This window comes from Neomonachus schauinslandi, chromosome 1, assembly GCF_002201575.2.
Source record: "Neomonachus schauinslandi chromosome 1, ASM220157v2, whole genome shotgun sequence".
Classification (NCBI taxonomy): domain Eukaryota; kingdom Metazoa; phylum Chordata; class Mammalia; order Carnivora; family Phocidae; genus Neomonachus; species Neomonachus schauinslandi.
Window position 1 is genome coordinate 196,410,412 of NC_058403.1, and position 21,427 is coordinate 196,431,838.

Consider the following 21,427-nt stretch of genomic DNA (forward strand, 5'->3'; position numbering starts at 1 on the left):
ATCCGCCAATGGTTAGCTGACCCGCGGGCCCGGGGCCCGGTCCCCATGGCAGCCGGGCTCGCTCGGGCTCTTATTGGCTACGTCTGCCGGAGCGCCGCGCCTCAGCGCTCCGACGTTGGCGTCCGTGCCACGTCAACGGCAGCCGATTGGCCGGCTCGGGCTCACGTCACCGCCCGCCTAGGTCCGGCCTGAGTTCGGGGCTAGCCGCCCTCGTCTGGCGTCGCGTCCTGCTGGGTGCAGCCCCGGGCCGGCGTCACGGCGGACTGCGCGGCCAAGGCAGAGCCAGAGTGGGTCAGTCTGGCAGGCGAAGAGCGCGGGGCCGGGCACGGCGGCGGGAGTGCGCGGCAGGGTCGGCCGGGCGGGCCGGGCCGCGGAGCCCGGGACTCACTCTCCGGCCGCCCGCAGGCGCGATGAAGGCACTGATCTTGGTGGGCGGCTATGGGACACGTCTGCGGCCGCTGACGCTGAGCATCCCGAAGCCACTGGTGGATTTCTGCAATAAGCCCATCTTGCTGCACCAAGTGGAGGCGCTGGCCGCGGTAAGACCCGGGGTCGGTGTCGCGGTGGGACCTGGCAGGACGAGGGACGGCTAGCACTTGGGGGTCGCGGACGCCCGTACCTTCCGGCTGAGCCCTTCTATCGGCCGGCGCTGTTTCGTACAACAGGCAGGCGTGGACCACGTGATTCTGGCCGTGAGCTACATGTCTCAGGTGCTGGAGAAGGAAATGAAGGCGCAGGAGCAGAGGGTGAGGCTCGGACTTTTGACCTTTTTCTTCGCTCCCCGCGCAACCACCCACCCTGGTGGGAGGCACCTGACAGGCGGCTTCTCCCTTACAGCTGGGAATTCGAATCTCCATGTCCCATGAAGAAGAGCCTCTGGGGACAGGTCAGTAAAAGTCCCTTGGGGGGAGGGTTTAGGGCCTGGGAAGGGGTAAGACCCAGCCTGGATGGGGTCTGCTGAGCCTGGATCCAGGGGCTCAGTTGTCCGTCCACCCCCCCCCCCCCCCCCCCCCCCCCCTCGGGAAGATGGTGACCTGTACTTCTCTCCTAGCTGGGCCCCTGGCACTTGCTCGTGACCTGCTCTCTGAGACTGCGGACCCTTTCTTCGTCCTCAACAGTGATGTGATCTGCGATTTCCCTTTCCAAGCCATGGTGCAGTTCCACCGGCACCACGGCCAGGAGGGCTCCATCCTGGTAAGGGACCAGATCTTTCTTCTCTGACACGCCTGTCCCCCATGTCCAGCCTCTCCCGCTGCCCAGCCTTTAACCCTCCCCTTGTGTTGTGGGTGCAAAGCTGTACCATATGTATCTTTAAGCATTGGGGCACAGCCCGAGATTTAGGACAGTATGCATTATCGAGGCTCAGACACACCTGGACTGGGCCTGAGGTTCCCCCTGCACTCAGGTGACCAAAGTGGAGGAGCCCTCTAAGTATGGTGTGGTGGTATGTGAGGCTGACACAGGCCGCGTTCACCGCTTCGTGGAGAAGCCACAGGTGTTTGTGTCCAACAAGATCAACGCAGGAATGTACATCCTGAACCCTGCAGTGCTGCGGCGCATCCAGGTGTGTGGAAGCCAGCTGTGGGGTGGGCTGGGGTAGGGCAGGCCCCTACCACCACGACCCTGCTCACAAGCTGCCCACTCCCACAGCTGCAGCCTACATCCATTGAGAAGGAGATCTTCCCTGTCATGGCCAAGGAGGGGCAGCTATATGCCATGGAGCTGCAGGGTGAGGCAGGGAGGCCACAGGGTAGGGGTGTGGTGTGGCTGGGCTGAGCCCCCTGATGCATTTCCTCCCAACAGGCTTCTGGATGGACATAGGGCAGCCCAAGGATTTCCTCACCGGCATGTGCCTCTTCCTACAGTCCCTGCGACAGAAGCAGCCTGAGCAACTATGCTCAGGCCCTGGCATTGTGGGCAACGTGCTGGTGGTGAGGCCCCCGCCCGGCCCATCATAAATGCCCCTTCTCGGGCTTGGGAGATGAATGCCTCACTTGTATCGTCCCCACTGTCCTTAGGACCCAAGTGCCCGCATCGGCCAGAACTGTAGCATCGGCCCCAACGTGAGCCTGGGTCCTGGTGTGGTGGTGGAGGATGGCGTGTGCATCCGGCGGTGCACAGTGCTGCGAGATGCTCACATCCGATCCCACTCCTGGCTCGAGTCCTGCATTGTGGGCTGGCGCTGCCGCGTGGGCCAGTGGGTAAGTCTAGGGGCTCGGCCGAACGGGGAGAGGGGCAGGGAATGCGCCTGCCTTGCTGACCAGGCCTGCCCCCCTCCCCCGAGGTGCGCATGGAGAACGTGACGGTCCTGGGTGAAGACGTCATCGTTAACGACGAGCTCTACCTCAACGGCGCCAGCGTGCTGCCCCACAAGTCTATCGGCGAGTCGGTGCCAGAGCCTCGTATCATCATGTGAGGGGATACCATGGGGCCGGCCGAGTCCCCAGTTCCCCACTGGCGGGGGGAGCCCTGGTGTGACACATCAGAAGGCCCTGGACTCGCTGTTTCTCTGGGAGGACTAGACGAGACTGAAGCGGTTGGACGCCTGCCCTCTCCCGTGGACGTAATCTGGCAGGCTCCTTGCTGGGCATACCCCACAAAGCCCGCTCCCTCAAGAAGGGCCGGGCCAGGGCTGTATGGAATAATAATTTAATGCTCACCGTGGCCCTGACTGGAAGTCAAGCTCAGGCACAATCAGGACATGGCTGGGCTCCCGCCAGTGAGGTTACACTCAGGCAAGGAGGTTGGACGTGGTGGTGGTGGTGGTGGTGGTGGTGGCGGCGGGGGGGGGGGTCATGGGGAACAGGGCAAGGGGAAGCTCATAAATAGGGCCCAGCCTGGGTCTGAGTTCAGGGCTGGAGGCTGCTGCTGTGCGGGCTAGGCGGCTGAGGAAGTGGTGGTACTTGCGCTGGCCGCCTTCTCCCAGTCCTCTACAGATACGATGGTGGCTTTGCAGAAGAAGCAGTCCTTGTTGTTCATCAGGTGCTGGTTGATACAGGCTCTACAACGGGGGAGGAGGGGGAGGAGGAGGGCCTGTGTATCCCTGCTGCTTCCCCAGCCCCCTGCGCCCATGGGGCCCACTTACTTGCAGGACTTATGGCCACAGGGCTGGAACACGGCGGAAATGGGGTGAGCATAGCAGATGGGGCAGAGGTCCTCCTCGCTGGTGGGCTGCAGGGAGCAGAGCGCAGGGTGAGCTGGGGCCGGATGCCCAGACAAGGAGACGAGGAGCCTATGTAGTGTGCACAGTTGTGCCAGCGTGTATGTGGGCGGCGCACAGCCGGATGCCGCGGCACCCACTCACCAGGGAGGCAGCAGCTGCCTGGGCAGAGGCAGAGGTCAGGTGTGCCAGCATCTGTTCCACCTGGGCCAGCTCCTCCGCGCTGATGTAATCTGTGTCTGCGGGCGGTAGCAGGTGTCAGACCCAACGTAGCCCTCGAACCCAGTGCCTCTTAAGTACCGCAACTTGGGGTTTTGCTCTTCTTGAGACTCCTGATCTAGTCCAGCCCCAAACCCCTGACCCACCCCCAGTCCACTCACAGCTCTGCAGGGAGAAGCGCTTCCGGTCAGGGGCAGGCAGGGCAGTGCCAGGGGCAGGGGGCTCTGGCTGCCCCAGGAGATAACATATAGAGCTGAGCTGGAAGCAGGGATCAGCAAGGAGCACGGATGTGGCTCGCTCTCTCCTAGGTGGGAGAGGGGGACAGGCGTAGTCAGAAAGCAGTACCTGCTGGAGGGGCGGGGGTGGTGGGACAATCCAGCTCACCTCTTGTTTTCACCCACCGCCCCCACCCCATGCCCCTCATCCTAGAGCCCAGTAAGAACTCATACAGCCTGGGTGCCAGTTTAAGGGGGTGACCAGCAGATAGTGAAAGTCTGCCTACCCCTAATAAACACTAACTCTCCAAAGAAAACAAATAAAGAACATCATTAGCAGCTTAAAGGAGTGCTTCCCAGGTTTCCCCTCCTACTGTTCTGGGGGAGATGGGCACGGGCAAAGCCACTGGCCAAGCACAGGCTGGGGCATTGGGGGCGGGCTCGCGCCCCCTCTGGCGGCCAGGCGGGGAACCTCGGTCGCGGGGAGGAGAGGGGCTGCCCCGCCCCCTCCAACAGGAGCCAATGGGAGGCTGCGGCCCCGCCCTCCTCCGTGAGAGTATTTAGAAGCTGACCAGGGAAGCCAGAGGAGAGCTGGGGAAGCCAGAGGAGAGAGTGCGGAGGGCAGGCCGGCCCCAAATCCCGCCCCGGAGCCGGGGGAGCAGGGGCGGTGGGCGTGCGGGGCTGAACCCACAGCCAGCAGAAGTGGGTGAGTCCCGGCGCGGCGTGTCCGGCACAGAGCTGCCCCGTCCCAGCCCCAGGCAGGCGCCACCATGGTCTGGCTGGTGCTGCTGGGCGCACTGCTGTGCCTGTCGCGCGTCGGGGTGGGTGGCCCGGGCGCGGAGGGCTTCCTGCCCTCCGGTCCCCGTGACTGCCCCTACAGATGTGTGTGCGCTGCCGACCTGCTGAGCTGCGCGGGCCTGGGGCTGCAGGACGTGCCGGCCGCGCTGCCCGCCGCCACCACAGACCTCGACCTGAGCCACAACGCGCTCCAGCGCCTGCGGCCCGGCTGGCTGACGCCCCTCTCCCGGCTGCGCGCCCTGCGCCTGGGCCACAACGAGCTGGACGCGCTAGGTCGCGGAGTGTTCACCAACGCCAGCGGCCTGCGGCTGCTCGACCTATCGTCTAACGCGCTGCGGGCGCTGGGACGCCACGACCTCGAAGGGCTGGGGGCGCTCGAGAGGCTGCTGCTGTTCAATAACCGACTGGCGCACTTGGACGAGCTCGCCTTCCGGGGCCTGGGCGCACTCAGCCGGCTCTACCTGGGCTGCAACCAGCTCTCCTCCTTCTCCTTTGACCACCTCCACGGCCTGGGCGCCACCCACCTCCGTACTCTGGACCTCTCCTCCAACCGCCTGGGCCGCATCCCCGTGGCTGCCCTGGCTGCCCTGCCGGCCTTTCTCAAGAACGGCCTTTACTTGCACAACAACCCCCTGGCCTGCGACTGCCGCCTCTACCACCTGCTGCAGCGCTGGCTCCAGCGGGGCCTCAGTGCCGTCAGTGACTTCGCCCCACAGTACATGTGCCTGGCCTTCAGGGTGCCCACGTCCCGCGTGCGCTTCTTTGAGCACAGCCGCGTCTTCGAGAATTGCTCGGCCAGGGCGGCCGGGGGCCTGGAGCGGCCCGAAGAGCAACTGCACGTGCAGATGGGTCGGCCCCTGACGCTGCGCTGCAACACCAGCGCCCCGGCTGTGCGCATCGCCTGGGTGTCCCCAAAGCAGGAGCTGCTGATGGCCCCGGGGTCCCGAGACGGCAGCATTGCGGTGCTGGCCGACGGCAGCCTGGCCATCAGCAACGTGCAGCCGCGGCACGAGGGGCTCTTCGTGTGCCTGGCCGCCGGGCCGCGCCTGCATCACAACCAGACGCACGAGTACAACGTGAGCGTGCACTCCCCGCGCCCGGAGCCCGAGGCTTTCAACACGGGCTTCACCACCCTGCTGGGCTGCGCCGTGGGCCTGGTGCTCGTGCTGCTCTACGTGTTCGCGCCGCCCTGCCCGGGCTGCCGCCGCTGCTATCGCCGCACCTGCACCTGCCGCCGGCTCTGCTGGCCCCGCGGGCCCGGCCCCCTCCAGGAGCCGAGCGCGCGGCCGTCGGGGCTCGGCACCACCCCGCCTGACGTGCCCAGCCGCAAGGCCAGTGTGCACAAGCATGTGGTCTTTCTGGAGCCGGGCAGGAGGGGCCTCAACGGGCGCGTGCAGCTGGCGGTCGCCGAGGACTTTGATCTCTACAATCCCGTGGGCCTGCGGCTCCACGCTGGCTCTGAGTCGGCTAGCTCCACGGGCTCCGAGGCGCTGGTGATGACCTAGGCCGCCCTGGGCTCAGAGCCAGGCCACCGCCCGCCCGCTGCTTTGCCCCGCTCCCCGCTGCCGCCCCGGGCAAGAGCTGCCAGATGCTGGTGGGGGCGCTGGGCTTGGTCCTCCAGCCTCCTGTGTGGCCTTGACCTCAACTACAGCAGCCCCACTCGCTGATGGAAGGGCTGGGCTCCCCGCCCTCTCTCCTGCTCTGCTCTCACACAGGGCTCAAAGGCCGGAGGCCCCCGCAGGACCTGCTGGTGCCCAAGTGTCCCCCGAGGCCTGGAACTGGGGCCATCTGGAAGGGCCAGTGCGTTAGAGCCCGAGGCACCCCCTTAGGGGCCGAGGCAGCTATCAAGCAGTAGTGGTGAAGAACTGAAGCATAACCATCTTCCCCTTCCCAGTGGGGCAGGAAGAGAGTGGGCGCCCAGGGGAAGAGGAGGAGAGCGCCAAAGGAAGACCTAGGCCCCCACCCAGGGTGGAAGGAGGAAACCCGCACCAACATCTAACCTCCTTCAAGCTTCACAACTCCGTGCAGTCTGGTGGGCAGGCAGAAAGGCGAGAGACCCCTCCCCGCCACCCCTCGGGGGGCCTGGCCCGAGCCCCAGCTGGAGCAGCCTCGCCGTCTCTGGCCAGCGGCATCCACAGGCCACTCTGAGGGCAGGGTCTCTTCCGTGGGCTCACAAGACAGTAAGGGCCACCAGGGCCTGTCCCCCAGCTTTTCAGCAGTAAAAAGCCTGCTGAGCATGGCCAAGATGGAAGGGCTGAGCCAGAACTCACTGTCCCTCGAGGGTAGAAGCCTCTTAAGGGCTGGCACTGGTCTCGGCCTAATGGCCGAGGCCGTGCCCTGGTCTTATACGCATCTTACCACCCACCGCAGGGAGGCGGGGAAGAGGGGTCTGAGAGCCCTCCTGTGTGGGTGCTGAGCTGGGGGCTCCTACGAGCATCCTGGATCCAGTTGTCCTGGAGTTCCTTAATAAAGGTGGTACATGCTCATTACCGGACCCTTCGCGAACACAAGTAGCAGTGCGTGTCCTCAGCCCCTGAGCCCAGCAGTGCCGTCCCGTACATGCAGGATAGCACCCCAGCCCTGCCTGAGGCATAACCACAAGCCAGTGCGCTCTCCGATTCTTCTACTCAGAGCTGCTGCTGCTGCCACCTAGTTGGGCAGTTTGTACCTCACGGCCTTCCCCCTGCCTCAAAAACCTGATACCGAGGTTCACTGCAGAGTCAAAGAGACAGCGGCAGGGGCCCTGGCCGGCCCACTCCCGCCAGCCACGCCAGCTCCCGTGGGCCCACGGGCCTCACACTCACCCCGAGGCTGGGCCATGCGCCAGGAGCCGCACCAGGATGCCCGTCACGGCCACCAGAATGGGGTAGTGGTCCACGCTCTCCAGGCCTGGGCGGGGGAGGAGGGAGGGCAAGAGCTGCTGCGTGCTCCTACTGCAGGGGGTCTAGGCCTGCCTGGCTAGCACCAGCCCCCCCTCCCCAGCATCCTCCCCACAGAAGGGCGAGCTAAGGCTGCGGGGGCCCAGGCCGGCTGTCCCGACACAGCACGGACAATCAGGCATCCCTGCTCCCAGCGGAGGAAGCGAGCCCCGGGATATGTTGGGTGTGGGGCACTGGGTCCTCACCAGGCAGCCGCAAGGTGACCACGCGGTCAAACAGGTTCCTCTCAGCCGTCACCCGGTTCAGCACCTGGTTGAGGAGCTGTGCGGGCAGGAGCCCATTGGTGGGTGTCGAGGGTGGGCTCGCCACTGGGGCCTTCCCGGGGGCCCCCCCTCTCCCTGCCCAGATGGACACACCTGCGCGAGACGCCGCAGCAGCATCTCAGACGTAGGCCGGGCCCAGTCAAGGAATATGTCAGGCACCAGCGTGATGGTCATCTCCAGGACCCGCAGCAAGCTGACCGAGAGGTCGAAGCAGGTGGCGCACACCTTGAGCTGCCGGCTGTCCACAAAGTTCCGCTCTAGGCGCTCGGCAGCCTGTTGGATCTGAGCCACCGGCGGGGGGGCAGGCAGCGCTCAGTGGCCTGGTGGCGCCGCACATCGCGCCGGGCCCACTGCAACGCTGCAGCCCGCCCGACCCACCGACCCGCCGTGACGCACCTCCTGGATCATGCCGATGAACTCCGAGAAGGCCCAGTTGAGCTGGTTGAGGACGCTGTTGAGGAAGCTGGGCGCCACGTCGGGCCCCTCCCGCAGCAGCTCCGCCATGTGCTGCTGAAGCAGGGTGGAGGGGCAGGGCTCTGTGGGGGCGCGAGGAGGCGGCATCACCGAGGACTCCATTCTGGGGCTCCTGCCTGCCCTGTCTACCTCCGTCCTCACTTGTTGGGCCATTGGTGTACGGACAGAAAGATGGCTCCCTGAGAATGCTCAGGTCACGAAGGCGGGAGGACAGGGTACAGCCCTGTCCGGGGGTTAGAGCTAAATCTGTCCCTCCATCTGCTGGGCAAGCCATGGGCTGAAGTCCTTTCCAGCCCCACACCATCCCTTAAGCCTAGAGCTGCCCCCCAGCCTGTCCCCAGCAAGTTCTCAGCCACATGGCTTTCAGGGAGGGCTAGACCCAGACAGGGTGACCCAGACCTCTCCTCACTCGTATCCAGGTCAGCGTCCCTAAGACCTACTTGTCTGAGCCCTCTCCTCTCCTCTGCTGCCCTTGGCCTGGCCTTGGCATATGGCCGAGGTGGTGGGTGCCAAGTCTGGGCTGACAGGGAGCAGTAACCAGAGCCCTTAGCCGCAGCTGGGCTGGACACCCGCCCCGCCCCCGCCCATGCAAATCAATAGTTCCTACAGCAGCAGGACAAGTATCTGGTCCCACTGCCATTCTCCATCTGCAGCTCAGTTCCACCTGCAGGCACGACCAAAACAATTGGCAAGGACTTGATGTGTGACTTTGCACTAGGCAATCAGCCTCTGGGGACCCCTTCACGCAAAAACCCTGCCCACGAGGGCAGAAACACACCACGTGGGCCAAGGAAAGCCACCCTGTGGGGTTAGCGCAGTGTGTGGCAGGCAGACTGCAAGCTGGCCCACCCCAGGCCCGGCCTAGGTGAAGGTCCTTGGGTTCACAGGGCTCTGCTGGACCATGGCCCCCAAAGACAGAGCGAAGCCTCTGCTCCCAACCAAATGCCTCTTCCTCTTGGAAGCTCCATGGGCACCGCCTAGTCCGTGCCCCTGCCTTGACTCAAGTACCCAAGGTCTGGCACCAGCAGATGGCAATGAAGGGGGAGAAGGACATGGTGCTGGGACCAGGCTGGAGGTCAGGGAGCTGGTTCAGGGTCCTCACTCTGTGTCAGCTGCAGGCAACCTGGGAAGATACTGCCCTTTTTCCCTATGACCCAGCAGGGCATTCGGGCCCAAAGGGCGCACGTGGCACTGGGGAGCCAGGGGGAGTAGGCCCAGTGTCCCTGGACAGAGAGGAAGCTGGGAGATGGAAGCCCCAGGGGGCAGAGTTGGGGCCCAGCAGGAGTGCAGGACAGAGGCTGGGAGAAGAGAGAAGACCCCTAGAGGACCCAAGAGCAGCCACTCACTCTGGAGACTGGGCAAGTTGGCATCCTCGGGTTTGGTTTTCAGCAGGTGCGGCAGCCGTGTGTAGCGGTACCCGAACCCACAGCCCTGTGAGGGGGGTCCGTGGGGGTCAGCTGGGGTTAGGGCAACTCTCCCCTCCAGCCTGCCACAGCCACCTCCCCTCCAGCCGGGCTTACCCTCCACAGCCGCACCAGGATCCAGTTGGTCTGGGCCCAGGGCCGCTGCTCATAGGGAGCCAGGAGGCTCCTCACCATGGCGACACGCCTGTGAGGGCAAGGGGTGGTGGGTAAGGGCTGAGGCTGGGCACCGTGTGGGGCAGAGCGCGTGCCTCCCCGCACTGGCCCGCACTCACTGCTCCTCGGGGATCCGCTCCACGGCCCGCAGGGAGTGTGGGTAGCACACGTAGCTGGCCAGGGCCTGCATCAGCGAGTCACGGATGTCTGTTGGGACAGGCCGTGCCTCAGCAGGTACCTGGCACGAGCCCCAGCCCCCGCACCTCACGCCCACCCGGACGGCATTCTGAGCAGACAAGAGCCGGCCGGAGACGCCATCCCATCCCCATGCCCCAAGCCCTCTGGAGGGCTCCTCACCAGTGCCCACGATGCGTGTGTCAGCGAAGTGTTTGGCAAGGATGGCGGCCAGGCGGGTCAGGGTCTCTTCGTAGCCTGCAGGATGGGGCAGGGGGAATGCTTGGCCGGGGGCGGCGGCTCCAGGGGCAGGCCCATCCCCCTGGCAGGGTGAGCGGGCTTGGGCGGAGGACTCCAGAGTGGACTCCCAGAGCCAGTCTGGGCCGGAGCTGTCATGCAGGGGCTTCGGGCATGATATTCACTGACTGACAGGCCATTGCACAGACTCACTGGCGGGGGGGGTGGGGACGGTCCTGCAAGACTGGGCTCAAGCCCATCTCAGCACACACCTGATGGCTCAGCAGTCAAAGCCCCTTGGGCACCCACAGCTCCGCCTCTGAGCACAAAGGCTGCACCTAGGCCTGGGGCGGGGCAGGGGACAGGCCGGGGGCCCTGATCCAGACACAAACCACCAAGCCCAGGCTGAAATGGTCTGCGAGAAGCCCAAGCTCCTACACATGGCCTCCAGCAGAGCATCCCCGCCTGCTGTGACCTGCAAACACAAGCCGCATCCCGAGGCCAGTGCCAGGGCGCCAGGTGAGGCCAGCTGGCTCCCAGACCACAGCGGCACCGAGGAGGAAGTGAAAGCCTGAGGGACGCCCACCCCGGCACTCCGTTTTGTCTCCTTCCCTCCCAGCACCAGGGAGGAGCCATGGGCTCTGGGACTACGGTGCCGGGCAGGGCTCTCCAGCAGGTGGGGCTTTTGCAAATGCTTGTCTACTACAGGGCCGAGGAGAACAGGGGCTGCCCGCGCCCGCTCCCTCCGCGGATGCGTGATGCTGGGCTAGGAGGCTCAGAACGGGGCTGCCAGGGCTCAGGCCAGAGGCCTCCTTGTCACCTGGGAGCTCCTCCATGCTGTGCACGGGGCCGAAGTAATTCTTGAGGGCGCTGTAGCTGTTGATGGCCACGCTCAAGTAGAACTCGGGCATGAAGGCAAAGAGAGACCCCGTGCGGTCGCCGTGCTCGACGGTCCGCAGGCAGACGCGCAGCAGCCAGTAGATGTCGAGCATCTTCTCCTGCGGGAGGCACAGAGGCTGCTGCTGGGCTGCTCGTGGGAAGGGTCACAGGGGCATGGCTCGGTCCGGGGGCCCAGGAAAGGCCTCCGTGTTCCCCAGTGGGTGCAGTGGCTCGGGCAGGGCAGTCACGTGTTTGGCAGGCGAGAGGGTGCGCCCCGTGCCCAGAAAGGGCAACGCCCCAGCCTAGACCAGAATTCTAGCTTACAGTTTGTTTTTTTTTTTTTAAAGATTTATTTGAGAGAGCGAGAATGAGAGAGAGAGAGAGAGAGTACATGAGAGGGGGGAGGGTCAGAGGGAGAAGCAGACTCCCTGCTGAGCAGGGAGCCCGATGCGGGACTCGATCCCGGGACTCCAGGATCATGACCTGAGCCGAAGGCAGTCGCTTAACCAACTGAGCCACCCAGGTGCCCTAGCTTGCAGTTTTTTAAGGGTACAGGTTTTAGGGGCGCCTGGGTGGCTCAGTCGGGTTAAGCGCCCAACTCTTGATTTCAGCTCAGGTCATGATCTCAGGGTCGTAAGCTCAAGGCCCATGTCGGGCTCTGCGCTGGGCGTGGAGCCTGCTCAGGATTCCCTCTCTCTCCCTCCCTCTCTCTAAATAAATAAATAAAAGACAAGAAAGAATGCAAGAAAGAAAGGCAGGTACAGGTTTTAACTGAAAAGGTGCCATGTGACCAGAAGTCTGGGTTGGAACGCTGCCCCGTGCAAAATGAGCCACGGTGGCAAGTGGGGACAGGGCAGTGAAGAAGCACAGCCTCATAGGGGCGCCTGGGTGGCTCAGTCGTTAAGCGTCTGCCTTCAGCTCAGGTCATGATCCCAGGGTCCTGGGATCGAGCCCCGCATCGGGCTCCCTGCTCCGCGGGAAGCCTGCTTCTCCCTCTCCCTCTCCCTCTCCCCCTGCTTGTGATCCTGCTCTCACTGTGTCTCTCTCTGTCAAATAAATAAATAAAATATTAAAAAAAAAAAAAAAAAAAAAAGAAGCACAGCCTCATCTAGGCGCAAGTCAGCAGACAAGGGACTGGATGGCCAGGATGGGGAGGCACTGATGGGCTGTGGGGGCAAGAGACTGGCTGCACAAGCATGGGGCGCACATTTCTGGGGGTGATGGAACCTTCAGAGAGGCCAGCGGTACTGGAGGAGAAGCAGGCCTGGTCCAAGGCAGAGGGGATGTGGCAGCACGAGGTGCCTAAAAATGCCCCCAAAGAGGTGGTTTTGAGGAAGCAGGTCTAGAGCTCAGAGGAGAAGGTGGTGGGAAGGAAGGAGGCAGAGTGATTACTGGTGGAACAGAGACCGCCGAAAGCAAGCCACCTGCCAAAGGCCCTGTTCCCCACAGGATGGTTCCCACACGGTCTGTGCCCAGGAGGGGTCACGAACAAGGCCCCAGCCCAGACCCAGAGCACCCACATGTCTTGGAGCTAGAGCATCTGGACTTGACCTCAGCTCTGATGTGCCCTCAAACCTAAGAACCCAAGAAGATATAAGCAAGGGTCAGAGGGTGCGCCTGAGCCAGGAGGTCTACTGGGAACCTACTGCCACAGGAGGCCAGAGAAGTCCAAGTATAAGGAGGGGATGGCACTAATGTACCCAAAGGACCACTGTAACGGGGGTGGGGATGTTTCTGCAAAGAAAGCTACAGATTTAATGCAATTCCTATAGAAATCCCAATGGCATTTTTTGCAGAAATAGAAAAATCTATCCTAAAATTCGTATGGAGTCTCAAGGGACCCAAATAGCCAAAACAAAACAAAGTTGGAGACCTCCTACTTCCTGATTTCAAAACTTAATGCAAAGCTACAGTAATCAAGACAGTGTGGTCCAAAGACACGTTCGTTAGATTACTCCTTTCTGCCCATGGACACCGCCAAGTAAGCATCGATAGTCTCCCCTCCCACCGCCATCATGTCTAAGTCAGAGTCTCCCAAAGAGCCTAAACAGCTGCGGAAACTCTTCATCGGAGGTTTGAGCTTTGAAACAACCAATGAGAGTCTGAGGAGCCATTTTGAGCAATGGGGAACGCGTACGGACTGTGTAGTAATGAGAGATCCAAACACCAAGTGCTCCAGAGGCTTTGGGTTTGTCACGTACGCCACTGTGGAGGAGGTGGGGATGCAGCCATGAATGCAAGGCCACACAAGGTGGATGGAAGAGTTGTGGAACCAAAGAGGGCTGTCTCAAGAGAAGATTCTCAAAGACCTGGTGCCCACTTAACTGTGAAAAAGATTTTTGTTGGTGGCATTAAAGAAGACACTGAAGAACATCATCTAAGAGATTATTTTGAACAGTATGGGAAAATTGAAGTGATCGAGATCATGACTGACCGAGGCAGTGGCAAAAAGAGAGGTTTTGCTTTTGTAACATTTGATGACCATGACTCTGTAGACAAGACTGTCATTCAAAAATACCATACTGTGAATGGCCACAACTGTGAAGTAAGGAAAGCCCTATCTAAGCAAGACATGGCTAGTGCTTCATCCAGCCAAAGAGGTCGAAGTGGTTCTGGAAACTTTGGTGGTGGTCGTGGAGGTGGTTTTGGTGGGAATGACAACTTTGGTCGTGGAGGGAACTTCAGTGGTCGAGATGGCTTTGGTGGCAGTCGAGGTGGAGGTGGATATGGTGGCAGTGCGGATGGCTATAACGGATTTGGTAATGATGGAAGCAACTTTGGAGGTGGCGGAAGCTATAATGATTTTGGCAATTACAACAACCAATCCTCAAATTTTGGACCCATGAAAGGAGGAAATTTTGGAGGCAGAAACTCCGGCCCCTATGGTGGTGGAGGCCAATACTTTGGCAAACCACGAAACCAAGGCAGCAGCAGCAGGAGCTACGGCAGTGGCAGAAGGTTTTAATTACTGCCAGGAAACAAAGCTTAGCAGGAGAGGAGAGCCAGAGGAGGGACGGGGAAGCTACAGGTTACAACAGATTTGTGAACTCAGCCGAGCACAGTGGTGGCAGGGCCGAGCTGCTACAAAGAAGACATGCTTTAGACAATACTCATGTGTATGGGCAAAAACTCGAGGACTGTATTTGTGACTAATTGTACAACAGGTTATTTTAGTTTATGTTCTGTGGAAAGTGTAAAGCATTCCAACAAAGGGTTTTAATGTAGATTTTTTTTTTTTTTGCACCCATGCTGTCGATTGCTAAATGTAATAGTCTGGTCATGACGATGAATAAATGCGTCTTTAAAAAAAAAAAACAACAAAAACAACAGTATGGTCCGGCATAAAAAATGACACACAGACCAATGGAATAGCACAGAGAGCTCAGAAATAAACCCTCACACATATGATCCAAGGGTTTTTAACAAGGATGCCAAGACCATTCAATGCGTAAAGGACAGTCATTTCAATAAATGGTCCTAAGAGAACTGCATCTCCACATGCAAAAGAATGAAGCTGGACCACTGCCTCACATCTTTTACAAAAACTAACTCAAAATGGATCAAAGACCCTAACTTACAAGCTAAAACTACAAAACTCTTAGAAGAAAACTTGTGGGAGGACTTCATGACCTCGGATTTAACACCAACTTTTGGGCTGTGACAACCAAAACACAGGCAAGAGAGAAAAAAAGAGATAAATTGGACTTCATCAAAATGAAAACTGTGACAAAGTCACCATCTACAGAGTGATAAGGCAAGCCACAAAATGGGAGAATATATGTGTAAATCATAAACTGATAAGGAGCCAATATCCAATACATACAAAGAATTCCTATGAATCAACAACAACAAAAAACAAACAATCCTATTAAAAATGGGCAAATGCACTTAAACAGACATTTCTCCAAAGAAGACATACAAATGGCCAATAAGCACATGAAAAGGTGCTCAACATCGCTGATCAATAGGGAAATGCAAATCAAAAACACAATGAGACATCACTTCACATCGATTAGAATGGCTACTATCAAAAATATATATAGAGAAAAAGAGAGAGAGTAACAAGTGTTGGCACAGATGGGAAAAAGCTGGAACCCCTATGCCCGCCCTGCTGGTGGGGATGTAAAATGGTACAGTCACCGCATGGCAGTTCCTCAAAAAATTAAAAATAGAATTACCGTGTAATCCAGCAATTCTGCCCCTGGGTACATACCCAAAAGAACTGAAAACAGAATCTTGAAGAGAGAGTTGTATACACCATGAACACGACAGCGCCATTCAGAGCAGCCAAAAGGTGGAAACAAACCAAATGACAGATGAATAGACAAACACAATGGGGTACATACAAGCAACGGAGTATAATTCAGCCTTAAAAAGGAAGGAAATGCTGACCACTGCCACAGAAAGCTGGGAGGACGTTACGCTCAGTGAAATAAACCGGCGACAAAGCAGGATATTGCAGGATTCCACTTACAGGAGGTCCCCAAGGTGGTCAAATTCATAGAGACAGAAAGCGGAATGGCGGGTGCTAGGGGCCTGAGGTGACGAGGGAATGCGGAGGTGGGGGGGTAAGTCTCAGTTTGGGAAGATGAAGGGCTCTGGAGACTGGCTGCACAACAATGTGAACACACTTAACACAACTGAACTATACATTTAAATGATTAAGACAGTAAGCAATATATTATATGTACTTCACAATTTAAAAAAACGGTTAAGAAAACAAATTTTATGTTATGTATATTTTATCATTATTTTTTTAAAGATTTTATTCTAGCGAGCACAAGCAGGGGGAAGGGCAGAGGGAGAGGGAGAAGCAGACTCCCCACTGAGCAGGGAGCTTTATCATAATTTAAAAGAAAGGAAAAGAAGCTACAGAGATGGTAGGGTGAGGTGCCTAAGAAGATGGTGCGGAGGGGTGGGCAAGAGTGCCTAGGCCAGCGGACAGCCATGAAATCCCCGTCAGGGGAGGAGAGGAAGCTCCCAGACCATGATCACCTCCGTAGGGCTGGAGGCAAGGTGGACGGGGGCAAGAGAGAAAGGAGGGGTAGCAGGTGGAGGTGGTCCGGGTTGGGAAGGAGGCTGGGAAAAAGCAAGTGCGGATGGTGGGTAGAGGTGTGGACAAGGGCCTTGATCACCTAGTTATGGGGGAAGGGCACGCCTAAAAAGGTAGACAGATGCCCCAACAGAGGCACTCACTAGCTGGGGAGAGATGCTGGGACAGTTCGGAGAGGAAGCGAGTCTGGAGGGTTCGGGGCCTGGGGGTCACAGTAGGGTCACAGGGAGAGTGCATCATCTTTCAGTTTACCACTCAAGGCCGATGGCCCTGGGAGGGCAGACACTCGTCCTTCTAGGTCATGACTGAGTGTCCTTAGCATCAGGATGCACCTGACATACTCCAGGCTCTGGGCACATATTACCGAATCAATGAGCGAGTGAATGACAAAGTAGGAAACAAGGCTGTAGCCTCAAAGGAGGGAGGGGAGTCAGAAAGAAGCAGGTGCAGAGTGAGGGCGAGTGGGGCTCCAGGAGAGCGCCCCTTCACCCCAGAGAGAAGGGGCAGGGGAGAAGGGGAGACAGGCAGAGACAGGCTCTGTTCATCCAAGGGAGGATGTGTGAGCCGGAGGGGACCTGGGGCGCCTACAAGGGCATTTACTCAAGCTCATGGGGCAGGAGAGGTTCAGGGGGTACAGCATGGGGTAGGGGTAGGGGAGGTGAGGAGGGGGGAGGGGGCACGTGCGCGCCAGAGGCCCAGGGGGGCAGGGAGCACTGAGGGGCTGGCACAACCTGACCCGGTTTGTGACTAGGCAGTGAGAGCAGGGAGGGCAGCAACCACCGGCCAAGGCCACACCCACTCACCTGGGAGTAGACAGTGGCGTGGACCCAGGCAAGACGGCGACTCAGGTGGTCCAGCTTTTCAGAGAAAACCTTCTGACTCTTGGTCAACTCTGCCAGGATGTCGTTCCTCTGCCCCCAGGGGGAAAGGAGAGCCATCATGCCATGGCCCCACCCCCACCCCGCCTTCCCCAGGCAGCCTGGAAGGGACCCACTGGCGCCCAGAACAGGCAAACGGGTGGGCAGACCCAGCTCTACTCTTCAATTCCGCTTCTGCCTCTGACCCCCTGGCAAGCCTGAGCAGGCCACAGAGCAGGGCCTTGGTCACCTGCACAGAACGTGGAAGTGAGACGCAGCTGAGGCTCCATGTGCCCATGGCCAGGACACCCCAGGGACCATGCTAGGACCAGAGCTCCAGGAGCTGCTCTCACCCTGGCCAAGCCTGGGCTTCGCATCCACTGGGGGCAGGGACCTGCCAGGGAAGCCCAGCCCAGGCATGCTTGGCCCTACTCCCCGGGGCCTGGAGAGATCTGGCAGAGGGGCTCAGGGGGAGTGGGGGAGGCAGGTCCCACTTCCTGCTGACTCTGCAAGTAGCCGAGGAAGCACTCAGGGTCAAATTCATAATTGATGAGGAGAGTGGATGTGCGTCAGCACTTAGTGGGCAGGGGGCGGAGGCACCTTGGCACGGGCTGTGGCTGGTGATGGGGCTCAGGTCATGCCACACCCTAATGCCAGCCCCGCTCTCCCTGATGTGGCACAGTCGGTGGGGGGGGGGGGGGCAGGGACAGAAAACCCGCCGGGGCAGCCCCCAGAAGCAGGGGCAGGGCAGTCCCGATTTCCTCTGCAGCCTGCCCTGGGAACCCCGAGCCCGCAAGCCACCTCTGTTAACAGCCCTCCCTCCCCCAAACCCACCTGCCCATCCGGGCCTTACCCGCTTGGGGCACCGGCGGAGCTTGTCCTCTGTGTCCCTCAGAGCCATTGCATACTCGTTGACGTCATCAGACACACCCACCATCTAGAGCATCGGACACCACGTATCCGGCGTGAGCCCTGAGCACCTCACTCAGCTTTCTCCAGACTCAGCCCGGCCCCCAGGCCTGCCAAGCTCCAGGTCGTTGGCCCTGCACAGCCCCCCTCCCACAAAACAGGTCGGGCCCACACGCTCCCAGCAGCAGTCAGTCTCGCCGTGGCACACGTCCACGTGCGGTCACACGCACGCACTCCACACTCGAGGGCCACCAGTGGGAGACCTTGCCCAGCTGCTGATGAACGCTGAGATTATACATCATGACGGCGCCATCCAGGACTTCCAGCAGGGAGTTCTCGGTGAGGGGCTGCTCCGGCTCCTCGGGAGGCCGCCCCAGCAGCAGGCCCTCGTTCCAGTGGCTGCCCTCAACTAGGAAGTGGGGGGAGGGCAGGGTCAAGGCCACAGGCCCTTCCAGCTCTCTCCCAGGTCTGTGGTGCCAGGCTAGGCCTCTCAGCGGGAGAAGGGGAGCCCCTTCCCCCACCCTGGGACCCAGGACTGCAGGGAGAAGGCAGGGGTGGGGGCAGGACAAGGGCCCGCCACTCTAGGCCTATTTCTGCAGCATTGACTTCCTCTCCCCGGAGTGCACTTCCCACGTCCTTGAGCTACTGCTGGGCCACAGGACCAGGAGGGAAGGGGGGTGCAGCCTGGCTCTGCCCAGGATGGGGAACCGTACACGACAGATGGCACGCCTGGCCCTGCCCGGCACCTACTGTCCTCACGAGTCCTCTGTTCGGCGCTCAGTGTGCGGACCTTCACTTTCTCCGAGGTGCTCAGAGGCCGCCGGGGGGTCATCAGGCTCACAGCTGCTGTGCTGAGGAAGCGGTTAGCTCGGCCCAGGGTTGGAGAACTGAGCCAGCTGGGCCGGGGCAGGGGCAGCACGCCCCCCATGGCCAGAGCCTGCATGGGGCGCTGTGGAGGAGAGAGGAGGCCAGACGCCACTCAGCTCCCCGGGGCCTGGGGCCCATATAGGGCCCCGTGGATTTGTGGGGCTGGGAAATGGCAGGAAGGTGTGTGCCTCCACCTACAGCAAAGAAACCTGCTTGGTGCGAAGCTCCTTGCCTGCACGGAGAGGAAGGGCCGTGCGTGACACCCCTGCCCTTATGATAGAGGGACAGCCCGACACCAAGCACCCTGCCTGACCCTACCGCGGCACCTGGGCCGCAGCCGGGGCTGGCTCCTCGTCCTCATCCAGGTCATCCATGGTGGCCGCCTGGAGCTCCAGCGGGTCGATCAAGATGTTGGCCTTGGAGGCAAGGTCATCTGGGAGGAATGGCAGGAGGGCTCTCAGGCCAGTGGAGGGCGGAGGGGTCACAGTGGAACGGCCCAGGATGGCACGAGAGACCGCCGCGCGCTGAGCACGCCCCACTGCCCCTCTGCCTGCACGTTCCACTCACTTGGCCCCGGCCTGCGCTGCGTCCCAAGCCCTTTGTCTCACGAGGGCCTTGACAGCAGGGGACATTCCCCATCATGCCCTCTGTCAGTGCCTCCGCTTGCAGCGCCTGCATGCTCTCCCGGGCCCCCTACCCTCTACTTCTCTGCCCCACTGCTTCCTTGCCGACGAACACGAGATCCGGGGCTGTCTAAGCCTCGGCCTGTCCCACCGCGCACACAGGCCTCACCACAGACGTGTCCGCTCCCGCCTCTACACCGACAGCCGACCGCAGCACCTCTGCCTGCATCCCAGGCTCCAGTCCCCAAACACCCCGGACTTGTCATCTCTGCCGCCTCCTGCAGCGCCCCTTCCTGAGGCCGCCCCATCCCCACAGCCTCCGACAGGAAGCCTGGCGTCCTCCTTAACTCCTGCCCTTCACCCCCACCTTCCCTCTACCTCCTCACTTGGCTGGCCCACGCACTCCGTTCTCACACACAGACCCCGGACTTCACTCCCTTGCCTCAAGACCTTCCAGAGCGGCCCCTACCCCTGGAATGAGCCCACACCTGGGTCGTGGCCCACAGGGCCCTCAGACTGCACCTGTGCGACTCCTTGGCCTCATTTCCCATCGCTCCCGGCCTGGTAGTTTCCTCTCTGGCACACTCGCGGCTTTCTATCCCCGGGCCCTGCCGGGCTGCTGCCGGCATCCCTGCCTTTGCGCTCTGTGCTCGCAGCCGCTTCTGCTCACCCGGGGAAGCTGCTCAGGCAGCGCTTATGAACGTTCCCCTCCCATCCCTGTGACCTCACCAAGATCCCATGGTCACTCCTCTGCCAGCACACGTGCCCCTATTTCATTTTCATTTTCATTACAGGACTCCCAGCCTCCCCCCGGGGTGGGTGCTCAAAGGGAAGGGATGGCTGGACCCAAGAGGCCGGCGGGCAGCTCCCTGCTGGAGCAGGGCGAGATACTCGGGCGCCCTCTGGTGGGCACAGGCTATCCAGCACTCCAGGCCAAGCGGGCTGAGGGACCGCCTCCCCGCCAACACCCCCTGCCAAGCCCCGTCTGTCCCGCCCACTGCCCACAGGCCTGCACGCACCTTTGAGGGTCTTCCGAAGGTGTGAGAGGAGGCCTCCCAGGCGCTGAAGGTCGAAGTAGTCTACCTTGCCATTATAGAACACCTGGGGCGGGATGTAGGCCTCTGCGAGGGCCGGGGAGGGGGGTGGGGCGTGAGCCAGCAGTGAGCTAGGCAGGAAGACCCACTGAGAAGCCAGCCCTCTACACTGCTTAGCACTGAGGGGACCCCTGGCCTCGGCCACCCACCCTCCCAGGCACACAGCATGGCTTCCCCTCCCTCCGCCATTTCAGGTCAGTGCCCCGACAGCATGGGTTGGGATGAAAGGGGCATTCTGGCTGCGGTCACATTCAGAGAGGACCCTGCCCAGCCCTGTGGATATCCCGCAGTCCCGGGCAAGCACGGCTCCCACTGACCCTGAGGACCCTGTCCCCCACAAACACAGCCCCCAGCACCTCAGAGCCTGCCCACGGCGTCCTCTACAAAGGACTGCAGAGGACCAGATGGGCTGGGACTGAGGAGAGGAGCCCGGAACGGGCAGGAACTTGTGGGGACAGAGTGAATATGGGCTTGGCACTCCTCCAGGGTGGGGCTCCTGCTGCCCGCTGGAAAAGCCACCCATCAGGAGGACAGAACTCAATGGGGCAGGAAGCCTGGGGCAGCTCCATCCCCACCCGACCGCCAGCTCCGCACTCCACACCATCACCAGGGGCAGCCCTGCCCAGCCTCTCTGATGAGGCCTGGCCCCACTCACCCTCACTGAAGGCGGCATGAGGGTTCGAGGCCTTGTATTCATCCCAGTAGTAGCGCAGGGCAGAGATCAACCGGTGCAGGAAGCAGACCATGTACTCAGGGGGGCAGAGCATGGACATGTTCTGTGGGCACAGGGCACAGGATACGCATTTATGCCAGCCCAGAGCCAACTCACTCCTCATCCGAGGCCGGCCCTGAGCGGAGCACGGAGAGCAGGGCAGCAGAGGAAGAGCAAGACGAGGCGGGGACGCCACAGGCTGAGAGGCGCCAAAAGGCTGCAGACCTGTCAACACAGCCAGGGGTCCACGGTGGGCTGGCCTAGTGGACACTTACCCCCCGGCCACTGGCATTCTCCTGTAGAAACTTTCGGAACTTGGTCAGGAAGATGTACCTAGAAGCTTCACCCTTTGGTGCAAGGGAAAATGAGGCTGTAAG

The 21,427-nt window shown here is 60.8% G+C and overlaps 3 protein-coding genes and 1 pseudogene across 4 annotated transcripts in view; 3 read left to right on the forward strand and 1 right to left on the reverse strand.

Moving 5' to 3' along the window:
* Positions 1-170: 170 nt before the first annotated feature.
* GMPPB (GDP-mannose pyrophosphorylase B) lies at positions 171-2,748 on the forward strand. 2 transcript variants are annotated; one of them, XM_021686886.2, is made up of 10 exons: positions 171-291; positions 406-539; positions 666-746; positions 838-886; positions 1,052-1,194; positions 1,406-1,564; positions 1,651-1,729; positions 1,804-1,931; positions 2,019-2,201; positions 2,285-2,748. In XM_021686886.2, the coding sequence occupies exons 2-10, from the start codon at positions 411-413 to the stop codon at positions 2,414-2,416; spliced, it is 1,083 nt and encodes a 360-aa protein (XP_021542561.1). In that variant the 5' UTR covers positions 171-291; positions 406-410; the 3' UTR covers positions 2,417-2,748. The 2 variants fall into 2 exon arrangements, with proteins under 2 accessions (XP_021542561.1, XP_021542562.1); XM_021686887.2 differs by lacking the exons at positions 1,651-1,729; positions 1,804-1,931 and having other exon boundaries at positions 188-291.
* A 55-nt stretch (positions 2,749-2,803) lies between these two features.
* Positions 2,804-6,862, forward strand: AMIGO3 (adhesion molecule with Ig like domain 3). Its single transcript, XM_021686885.2, has one exon. The coding sequence runs from the start codon at positions 4,365-4,367 to the stop codon at positions 5,895-5,897; it is 1,533 nt and encodes a 510-aa protein (XP_021542560.1). The 5' UTR covers positions 2,804-4,364; the 3' UTR covers positions 5,898-6,862.
* RNF123 (ring finger protein 123) overlaps positions 2,867-21,427 on the reverse strand; it is a 29,664-nt gene continuing 11,103 nt past the window's right edge. Inside the window, exons 19-39 of the mRNA XM_021686884.1 lie at positions 21,326-21,397; positions 20,994-21,114; positions 20,264-20,365; positions 18,948-19,054; positions 18,505-18,703; positions 18,018-18,163; positions 17,699-17,782; positions 16,792-16,899; positions 10,877-11,054; positions 10,003-10,077; positions 9,765-9,852; positions 9,589-9,676; positions 9,415-9,499; positions 7,991-8,130; positions 7,688-7,876; positions 7,517-7,592; positions 7,197-7,281; positions 3,541-3,683; positions 3,305-3,399; positions 3,086-3,171; positions 2,867-3,001 (exon numbers count right to left, since the gene is read on the reverse strand). Of these exons, the coding sequence (XP_021542559.1) occupies positions 2,878-3,001; positions 3,086-3,171; positions 3,305-3,399; positions 3,541-3,683; positions 7,197-7,281; positions 7,517-7,592; positions 7,688-7,876; positions 7,991-8,130; positions 9,415-9,499; positions 9,589-9,676; positions 9,765-9,852; positions 10,003-10,077; positions 10,877-11,054; positions 16,792-16,899; positions 17,699-17,782; positions 18,018-18,163; positions 18,505-18,703; positions 18,948-19,054; positions 20,264-20,365; positions 20,994-21,114; positions 21,326-21,397 (2,391 nt within the window). The 3' untranslated portion in view covers positions 2,867-2,877. The remainder of the gene's footprint in view (positions 3,002-3,085; positions 3,172-3,304; positions 3,400-3,540; positions 3,684-7,196; positions 7,282-7,516; positions 7,593-7,687; positions 7,877-7,990; positions 8,131-9,414; positions 9,500-9,588; positions 9,677-9,764; positions 9,853-10,002; positions 10,078-10,876; positions 11,055-16,791; positions 16,900-17,698; positions 17,783-18,017; positions 18,164-18,504; positions 18,704-18,947; positions 19,055-20,263; positions 20,366-20,993; positions 21,115-21,325; positions 21,398-21,427) is intronic.
* On the forward strand, positions 12,951-13,900 carry LOC110577545 (annotated as a pseudogene).

Excerpts from the sequence above, each read along its gene's own strand:
- GMPPB (XM_021686886.2), top strand. The coding sequence starts at position 411 with ATGAAGGCACTGATCTTGGTGGGCGGCTATGGGACACGTCTGCGGCCG. Across the intron at positions 540-665 it reads AAGTGGAGGCGCTGGCCGCG|GCAGGCGTGGACCACGTGAT; the intron begins GTAAGACCCGGG and ends TTCGTACAACAG. Across the intron at positions 1,730-1,803 it reads ATATGCCATGGAGCTGCAGG|GCTTCTGGATGGACATAGGG; the intron begins GTGAGGCAGGGA and ends TCCTCCCAACAG.
- AMIGO3 (XM_021686885.2), top strand. The coding sequence starts at position 4,365 with ATGGTCTGGCTGGTGCTGCTGGGCGCACTGCTGTGCCTGTCGCGCGTC.